At 38.1% G+C, this 9,883-nt stretch overlaps 1 protein-coding gene across 1 annotated transcript in view; it reads left to right on the top strand.

Annotated features, from left to right (window-relative positions):
- Positions 1 to 268: 268 nt before the first annotated feature.
- CCDC174 (coiled-coil domain containing 174) overlaps positions 269 to 9,883 on the top strand; it is a 16,369-nt gene continuing 6,754 nt past the window's right edge. The window contains exons 1-9 of the mRNA XM_035903849.1: positions 269 to 328; positions 1,828 to 1,932; positions 2,834 to 2,934; positions 3,823 to 3,881; positions 4,940 to 5,120; positions 7,065 to 7,160; positions 8,603 to 8,739; positions 9,137 to 9,231; positions 9,476 to 9,623. Coding sequence (XP_035759742.1) covers positions 287 to 328; positions 1,828 to 1,932; positions 2,834 to 2,934; positions 3,823 to 3,881; positions 4,940 to 5,120; positions 7,065 to 7,160; positions 8,603 to 8,739; positions 9,137 to 9,231; positions 9,476 to 9,623 — 964 coding nt within the window. The 5' untranslated portion in view covers positions 269 to 286. The remainder of the gene's footprint in view (positions 329 to 1,827; positions 1,933 to 2,833; positions 2,935 to 3,822; positions 3,882 to 4,939; positions 5,121 to 7,064; positions 7,161 to 8,602; positions 8,740 to 9,136; positions 9,232 to 9,475; positions 9,624 to 9,883) is intronic.

The following is a 9,883-nucleotide window of genomic DNA, read 5'->3' as shown; positions in this document are numbered from 1 at the left end:
TCGAGCACAGCCAGGGAAGCCGCAGGCAGGGAGGGCAGCAGCCACCACCGAGCCACCCCAGGCTGGGCAAGGCTTGCTCGCAGGCTGCCCTGAGCTCACACCGAGGGGCCCTGAGGCGGGAAGGGTCTCCCATTGCACCATGCAACCAGCTCCAGGCTGAGCGAGGCCGGGACAACGGGGGCAATAGCGCCGGCGGGGCCAGGCACCGGGGCTCCCGAAGCCCCCGCCCTCCCCTCACTCCCCTCCCCTGACCTCCCCAACATGGCGGGGGGGGGGGGGGCCCGCCATGGACCGGAGGAAGAAGCCGCTGGACGTGGCCGCCTCTTCGGTGAGTGGGCGAACCTGGCGGGGAAGAAACAAAAGAAACCCCGTCCGGGAGGGTCTGTCGCCCGGCCTTTAAGGGTGCCCCATTACTCGGAGCTGTGGGGCTTCGCGGGCGGGCCCGGCTGGCGCAGGCCGTGCGGCCCGGGCCTGGGGGCGCGCTGGTGCGAGCCGCTTCCAGGGAAAACGGTGCACCGGGGCTGTGTTTTCTGCCCCCTCGCCTTAACCCCAACCCGCTGAAGTGCACGCTTGTAAAAGCAAATACTGGTTTAAAGGGGTATGTTGTAACGCTGACGTCACGTCTCGGGTTTGCGAGGTGTGGGGGTTCAGCCCCTTCGCCCTCCTGACCGAGCGTACGCACTGCGCTCTTCATCTGAGTGCGCAGGGCTCAGTTTGCCCCCGTTCACGATCTAATGATAAAATTAGGGCCCGAGAGGGAAATGTGAGTTTATTTCCTGATTTTTTTTTTTTTCCGAAGCGGCCGGAGGTCCCTGACGCGGCGAGTTAACCTCGGCCCGTAGGGGTGGCAGTGCTGTTCCTCTCTGCCCTCCGGTTGTCTGTAACAGGAGGTTGCTACCAAATGCTTCATTTTCCCAAATAAACAGTTAACGTAACCTCTGGGTTGTTGTGTATGAAACATTTAACGCTGCATTTTTGCGTGATCACTTCTAAGCGTTCAAGGGGGGAAGAAGAAGGGTTAATTTACAACACTATGTGTCATTGTTACAGGGACCTGAAAAGCAAATGTTTTAGTGGTTGGGACAAATCCTAATACCAAAGTCTTGCACTTCTCTGATTTAATGTGCATCTGTGAAATTTGTCTTGTTTTTTTGCAGGGAAAGTGGCACAATATCCTCTTCCAGACTAGTTTTTTTTAGTGTAATTTCATGATAATACCCCTGCTGGTGACATTTCCTAATGAAAGATGAGGTGGGCGTTGGTCACAGATGGCAATGCTACTTACATATTTATTAAAAAAAAACAAAAACAAGAAAGAAAATTAAAAATATATAAACAGTATACAAAAGAGTGGGAAAGTATATTTTATGCAAGCAAACTTTTATCAATTCTTTTCCGAGACAGGATTTTATTCATTATCCGATGGTTAGAAGTTTCCTTTTCAAATTCAGTAGTGTTATTTCATTAGTCCTTCTCTATTTGTTTGCCGTCGGGAGACTGAGGCTGGTAAAATCTGTACAGAATTGTGTCTCTCTTACTGCCATTATGGATCAAAGGATCAAAGATATCTTTGGGGGTTTTTTTAAATCTCTTATCATAATTTACGTTCCATGGTTTTTTTATATATTGTTTGCTCTAAACTTAAGAGTGATCTTTGTGGTCGGATCAGTGCTTCAAAGTTCTACATAAAAATGCAATCAAATGCACATCTAACTGTAATGCCAGATTGTTTTACTAGAAGTACGGTTACTGCTGTGTTACAGGGACTGAGGTATATGCCTGTGATATGTCTGGGTTATTTATTTGTTTATTTTGCTGTTAATGTAGTTGGTAGATCTCAAAGCAGAACTCTTCCGAAAGCAAGAAGAATTCAAGAAAGAAAAGCTATTGAAAGATGCTGGCATCTTTGCAAAGCCCAAAACTTCTAATAAGGTAGAAATATTTTTCCATTGTTTTTGTCATTCTTTCTCCTTAAACTAAGGAAGTTCATATTCAAATCTAAATAAATAAATACTCAGAGCTGTGTTGCTATTCAAATGTAAAATCTACACGATGAGGATGTTTCTTAAATTTCTAACAACTCTTTTCCCGGTGGGATTCTTGTGCATAGCAGAAAACTTATCTCATGCTTATGCCCATCTGAATCATCTCTTAATTTTCATTTCCCAGGGAGCCATAACTTTTGTATATATAGGCAAAGATGTTTCTTTTTTTCTCCGGGATTTTGTTTGGTTCCCCAAAGGATGGAGAATGAGAGAATCTTCCAGAATCACTGAACTTTCTTGATAAATGTTCTGCTATTTGTTCCTCTATATCGCGGTGTATAACGATGAATACACAATTACCTCTCATGTTTTAGTCTTTACTTCACATTGGGTTTTATTCATTCTGTAGCTTTCTAGTAGTAGAATATAGTATTGCTGCCATGTCTGAAGAACACAGCATTTACAGTGTTATGCTGTAAACAGGCAAACTGGTTGTATTTTATATCTAAAATGAAAGTAATAGAGAATAGAAACAATTCATAGTTTTCTTATTACTTTAGTAATCAGCAGGACTGTTCTTAATTTTTTTTAACCTTAACATCTTTGCCAGAATAGGCTTCTCAGCCTAACTATTATATCGTACTGCAGTCTGTGTCATTTTAGGACATACCTGCAGCATCCCACAGCACAGTAGGTATAGTCTCAAGTCAAACACATTTAAAGTGTTATTTACAAAGTCTTTCACAATTGATTTCCAAAGTTTGCGTTACGGAGTTGAAATACTTTTTAATCATTGTATTTCAATATTTTTATTTCTTTATTTGTTGTTATAAAATTGTACTCTACAGAAACCAAGCATCTGGAACAAACAAAACACAGGAGTTGCAAATCGAGCAGAGAAAGATGTTGAGCAGAAGGCGGAAGAGGAACATATATTAGATAAATCAAGGTAACTCTTCGGCTCTGTAAGAAAGGAATGATTTGTAGAACATATTTATCGGTGTTTAGAAAAGCACATAAAGCAAGTTATGCATGTTTTGGACCAGCAGTTCTCATCAGACGAACCAGTAAGACCAGCATCAGTTCCATGCTCTTTAACCAGTAATGTACAAACTGCAGCTCAGCAGTCTCATGCTGTAAGGATAAGCTGCCCTCACATTATTGTAGCTGTCTTAATTATGTCAGGTTAGTAATTTTTGAAAGTCATCTTAAAAGCCAGGGCAGTGCTACATCAGAATTCTGTAGCAAATTGTTTCTTGGACTTGACAGAAAAGGGCTTAGTTTTTTGCAAGATTTGACTCATTTTCTAAATGGCTTAGTTGTACAATAAGATATATGTTGAAAAGGCAATTTATAAGCCATTTGCTGGTTTTCTGTAAGCAGTTCCTAGCTCTTCAAAATTGTTTTCTACCATTCCAGAAATCAGGTTTTCTCTTCAGTGTCTAAGAGTAAGTGTAACTCCATGTTATATCTTGCTTTTTTTCTTCCCTGTAAAACGGTATTTCGGTATCTCATACCTGCAAATAATGGTCTAGCTTTCAGTATTTATCTAACAGACCATAGTAGTTACATAGAGGTGGAATACTTGTTACATTGCGTTCCTGCCTACTTGACAAATTACACTTAAGATTAATTCTGTAATTTCACTAAAATTGCTTTCAGCATAAACTCTGGAGCTGGATATCTATATATCTTCAGAAAAGTCAGTTAAGATTCAAAACAAAAAAACAGGCATAAGACAGCCTCTAAGTAAATATTTCAAGCACTCCTGGTACTTTCCCGTTCCATTTATTTAAAGCTAAATTGGTCATTTTGCATGTTAATTTTTTTTTTTCAGGAAGAAACTAGAAGAGAAAGCAAAGCTGTATGAGAAAATGACAAAAGGTGACTTCCCAGGTAAACAAAACTCATCTAAAATGAATATTTTTTAATATTTATATATAAAAATTTGTTTTGAAAGTTCACCCTAAGAGTTGGCATTTCTGACTATCTGGCGATATACAGCAGCTACACTGTGAATTCACTGCTTGTCTTACTACATGGGAAATTTTCTGGAGTTATTATACAAAGTGATTGGCATGGGTTATTCTGCCTTGAAAGGGAGAAAAAGATATAGGTACTAGAGAAAATAAAATTACTTTTTGAAGGACAGCCTGTCCTAGTAAAGCACTATGCGCTGTTTCACTCATTCATGAAGTAGGTGGAATATATTCTGGTTTTTCAGTACTCAATCTTAGAAAACAAAATTAATTTCTCCTCCATTATGCAGTCTTTGAATTATATTGCTGATTTTCTGTCCTGTGTTCTAATTCTTGGACCTTTATGAAGAGAAGAAGAGCAGGAGGGGAGTCTGGCTGGTCTGTAAGTGAATGCCAGTCACGCAACTAATTGGGTTAGAGAATTCTAATCCGACCCTTTTTTTCTCTCACTCATTCAGTCCCTTGCAAGACATAATTATTAAAATAGAATCCAAATCTCCTTGCAATTAATCTCTAATGTTTTCTTTACTAGTGTCCACCTTTGCCATGTATGAACCTACCACTTTTCTCTACTTTTCTAAGAAGTGCTCTAGTGCTGCTTAACTACTGCCAACACACCGAATGTTAAGCATCAAATAAGTATTTGAACCATTACATAACAAACCCTGTACTTCTGAAATAGTTAATGAGCAGAGAATATTTTAATCCAAAGACTGCAACCTTTTCTGTATTGTACACAAACAATTAATTGCTTAAAAAACCGCTAAAACTTATATTCAGAAACAGGTTATTGCTGTGGAGCCGATTTATAGCTCCAAGTTTGTTTGGCACTGAATGAGATTTAAGTATTCCCCAATAGTCTGGTCAAGGGCATTGCTAGCAGCTGAAAAGCTGATTGTGGCTATTTTGTGTTGATTTTGTGCTCAGTTCTGTTCTTTTCATGGTTGCTCTCTAAGAATTGATTTTCTGCCTTAGATGAAGAAACTGAGGATTTGTACCTAGTGGATTTCACTCAGAAGATCATAGACAAACAACACGAAGTACAGGAACTGTATCAGAGCGAAGCTGCTAGAAAGACGTTAGAAAAAGAGACAGATGATGAGGAAACTCAACCTGAAATGGAAATACCACCGCCCGAGGACCCAGATGAAGAATGGTTGGTACTACTGATTGGGCTAACCTGTCCTGACTGTTTCTTGACAACTACAGGAGAAAATAATTTTATTCTCCAAAGTATGTAGAGCGGCACCTTTTTTTTTTCTGGTTAATACTACACCTGGAGAAGAGATGGTAATGTTCTTTCATTTCATGTCTTTGTTACTTTCCTTTCCATGGAGGTAACACTGTAATAGAATCTACATCCAGGATTTTGAGAAATACCAATTGGGGAAATGTACTATAAGTGAGACATCATAATATCCTTTCTTATTTTCTTGCATAGTTTATGGGAGTTCTGATCGCAGTATTGATACATTTTTATGCTTTGGTTTCTTGATTTGTACTTTAGCATTTATTGTATTCACCTTACCTTCTCTAATTGCGTGTGACCTGCAAAATGAGCAGTCATTTTTGTTGTATGACCTCCCCTTAAAGGAGAGAAACTCTGATTGGAAAAAGAACACGATTTTCCAGCATTTCTTCCACTGTTTAACTGCAGCACAGCAAGTAGTCTGTGACAATTTTCTGTGACTTGCCAAGTAACCACTATTTTTTTTTTTTTTATCCAAGACATTAGGAATAACTATGAAACCAGTTTGACTACACGTTTTCCTTGCCCATTTGTGTAAAATGCTTATGGAACAGAGATTTTATTTCTGGTAATCAGTTTAAAAGAACAATAACTGATACAGAACAGCACCCCCGTTCTCCAGTTTATTAGGCCGAGATAAGATTTGCAATGTAGTGCTTCAGAAAAGTCAGGAGGATGAATCCTGCAGAGTACCAGAGACTGCTAGGCTGGAAAGGCAGATATACCCATTGCCCATATCTTACTGCAATTCGGGATGAAACTGTCAGTGAGCGATGGGCTCGAACTGCTTTGTGCTCTTGTCACCGTAAAGTGTCAGAAATTTAAACTGATATATTTTACTGTTCACATGGTGCTTTGTACCATTGCCTACATTTCGCATCAATTACATGTATTATTTTTAATATATTGTCCATCTCAGTGAGGCTGTATCCTAATGAGGGTATTTGGATGCTAGCATAATTAATGCTAATTAATCTGCAGCGGTCTTTGGTTATATCTGGCTACAGCTTTACTATCGGGAATGCAGACTTTTTTTTTTTTTTTTTTTTCTACTGATGTTACATTAAAATAAAAAGGGCACTGAGTATATACTAAGCTTTAGATATCCTTAGAAATTATGTGAAAGAACTTAACTTACTAAAACCACAGATCTTTAAAAGTTTGGGGTTTGGGAACTAGATTGCCAGTCGTACTTTTCCAGATATAATATTAATTATTTAGAATGGGATAATTGAGGCAGCTTGATGCTAAAGAACTTTCTAGCATTGCAGGACCATAAGCATAGCTCTTAACAGCTTTTTTGACAACTGTAAATTAAGTGTTCAGTACTATAAAGAGTTGAATAAGAAGCACAAATGTGCTTCAAAGGAACATTTTGCTTGCATTTTAGTCAGCCTTTGTTATGCCAGTCAAATGAACACTATCAACCTATTCTAAATAAGCTTTAGACTGATAATTGAAATGTATTGTAGCAATTTCATATCCACAAGAAGTCGATGCCACATCATTTTCACCATGGGAAGCAAGTACTAGGCTCAATTCTATTTTGGTGTGAAAACTACATGACATTGTAACTTTTGAACATTTTTTTAACACCATCTTACTGTCAAGGCAAACAGCCAGCTCAAAGTGCGATTGAGTAAATGTCTGTGATAAAACTGTCATATGCCCTGTTCAGAATGTATCCTCTTAACCTGTGAGTCTGTTAATTGAAAGAAGAAACTGTCATGCACGGAGAGCCTGAGAGGTGATGAACACTCTTTGGAAAGTGTCACTGCTTCTGTCTTCTGGTTAAGAGTTCTCTAAATCTGCACATAGTTCTATATCAAATTTCCTTTGCTTTCATTACAGGGTTGACTATGTTGATTTCTTGGGCCGATCTAGACGCTGTATGAAGAAGGATTTGCCAAGTCTACTGAAAATGGATCAGGAACTTCAAGGGAAAAGGTGTGGTTTCTCTAATGGAATTGCATGTTTCTTGCAGTATTTAACATATTTTTTTTTAACAAGAAGGAAGAGACGCTATTCTTTGTGATCCCATCCTCAATCCAGAATTGTTGATGCTACTGCTTTCCCTAGATGTACTTTACATCACCTTCTGCTGGTTACTACATTGTGTCTTAAAAAATAGACAGAGTAGCTACAGAGCAATTGTTCGTGACTGATTTTACCAAAACTTCCTATTATAAATTCATATAGTATTCCAAGGCTTCCAATTTATTTCACTCTGGCAATTCACCATTTGAAATATGTAGCTGGTGTATTGGTTTTAAATTGCAACAGAACGGAAGCCATGGATATCAAACAAAAGCCAAATGGAATTTTTAATAAACTACCGAGGCACGCTCTTTGATGTAAATGCTGACCAAATTTAAAACCTCACTTATGGAACATAGCTTGCAGAGAAAAGTTCTAATAAATTGACTTAGCAATCTCTCAGATATTTGATGCACCTTTTAAAACTGTGGCCCTTGTACGGAAATTGTATTTTATTACACCTTCCAGAAAATGCTAGAAAATTGACTCCTGAGTCTGTTTAACCTGAAAACTGATTAGGTCTTTTAGCAATTCCAAATTCGTCATGGCATTCAAAGTGAATTTGTTAGATCTCTATTTGTTTGGTTTTGCTCTTCTGTTAAAATTATTATGGCAGCACTGAGAATTGTCTTCAGAAAATAATGTAAAGGCACCTCAACTGAGCCTTTACTGTTGCTGAAGTGCAAATTCTTTCACAGTAACAACTCGTTAGTGTCTTCTCTATATTTTAAACATAAGGTGGAGAATATGAGTGCTTTGAAATTGCAATCTCTGCACTGACAATGGACAACAGTCAGTCAGCAAAACTGGCTTCAGCTAAACAATAAAAGAAAAAGATCCTGCTGCTTCTCTTGGGAAAACAAAAATATTTCCCATGTTGGGTATTAATATGTGGCATGGACTTCTAGGTTCAATTAATGGGTAGCTTTTTGTTATTTCAAATACCTTTCATTTTCTTATGTTAAATCTGAAATGTTTCTACATGTGGTTGCTAGCATCCCAACAGATGCCAATAAAACTGATTATTTCATCTCCTGTTCTGTGATTTGATAATAATTTCACAAAGCCTGTAAGAAAGGATATGATTTTGTTAAGTCTTTTAATAGTTCTACTAGTACCTTGTTTCAGAGGTCATTTTGTATTTCTGTCTTCACCATGTACCAGTCATCAATGCTGCATCACTAAATGGTGCCTACAGTGATCTTTGTTTTGTAAAAACTGCAACAGTGGATCAGACGCAATTGTACTTTTACTGTGTGATACTGTAAAACTGGTTAAGGTTCTGCTCTGTAACCCCTAACTTTGACTTTGTTTTCTTTTTGTGGGGTTTTTTTTTTTTTTTCTTCAATTAGACAAGGCCTTGATGGGAGTACTCTGTTATCTGAAGACATGAAAAGAGAACTTCAGAGGCAGCAGTGGGAAAAAGAAGAAGAAGAAGCCCTCAGAAAACCGATGGGACCCATACATTATGAGGACATTCGAGAAAACGGTATACTTCCATACTTTATGTCACTTACCTTTGTATCACCAAGGAGCTTGGTTTTAGAAGAAGGGAAAGTTACTTTTTGTGCCTTTATGGCAAACTTCAGGTATGTGTTAAGCCACACAAGTAATAACCACTCAAATTACCAGTACATGAATCTAGATTTATTTTTCCTCAACTTGTATTTTTCAAATTTAATTACATCCTCCTGTTTTCTCCTTCAGGAAACTTCACTTTGTGTATCATCTAAACCAAGCCTATGTTAGCCATCTAAAACTAATGCAGTGTATCTTGTTGGGAGTAATTCAGTTCCTGAAAGCAGCATGCATGGTGCTCGTACTTACTGCCAATTATAAACTGAGCATAACTTACATTTATTGATTTGTTTTCTTCTTCTTTTCAGAGGCCAGACAGCTTGGTGTTGGTTACTTTGCCTTTTCTCGTGACAAAGAACTTAGGAATAAACAACGGGCAACACTGGATATGCTAAGAGAGCAGGTATGAGTTTAAAGAGCAAGCTGATGTATAAGGGCATCCTAATTTCAGTGGTCACTGTATTTGATTTGTTGTGTAAGTTGTATACAAGGTGATGCCTGCAGCTGTCTCAAAAATATTGGGCTGCTTTTTCCCTGTTGAAACATGGTACTTGATGAGGATTGCTTTTAGTTGTTTAGTGAAGGAAAATAAGTAGTTGATTATAATAACAAAGGAAGATTAATTCATGTTTTTCTTTGCTGTTAAGACACTCGACCAGAGAACTAAACGTGAACAGTTAAAAGAAAAAAGGAAGGCAGCTCTAGATGCAAGGCTGTCTAAACTTCGAGCACGGAAGGTTAAGAAGTTAAGGGAAGCTGGATTAGAGGAAGAGGCAGAAAAATTGGAGAATGGAGGTATGATCTGCTGCCTTTTTAAGTTAAATACTTGCTATTTCATCTTGTACTAGATCAATCGACAGGCATACTCTAATTGATTTAGGTTTGGACATTCAATATATTAGTATTATGTATTCTATATTTACAATTAGTATAACTGTTAAGATAGTGAGAGTTCATATAATTGTGTGTAGTTATAAAATCATGCCAGAAATAGCTTAATAATTCATGTAGAAATATGATACGTAGATTGTAGGCTTTTTTTGATTTACACCTGA

This window comes from Egretta garzetta, unplaced genomic scaffold (genome assembly GCF_000687185.1).
Source record: "Egretta garzetta isolate BGI_Z169 unplaced genomic scaffold, ASM68718v1 scaffold91, whole genome shotgun sequence".
NCBI classification, from domain to species: domain Eukaryota; kingdom Metazoa; phylum Chordata; class Aves; order Pelecaniformes; family Ardeidae; genus Egretta; species Egretta garzetta.
This window is presented reverse-complemented; position numbering and strand designations above follow the sequence as displayed.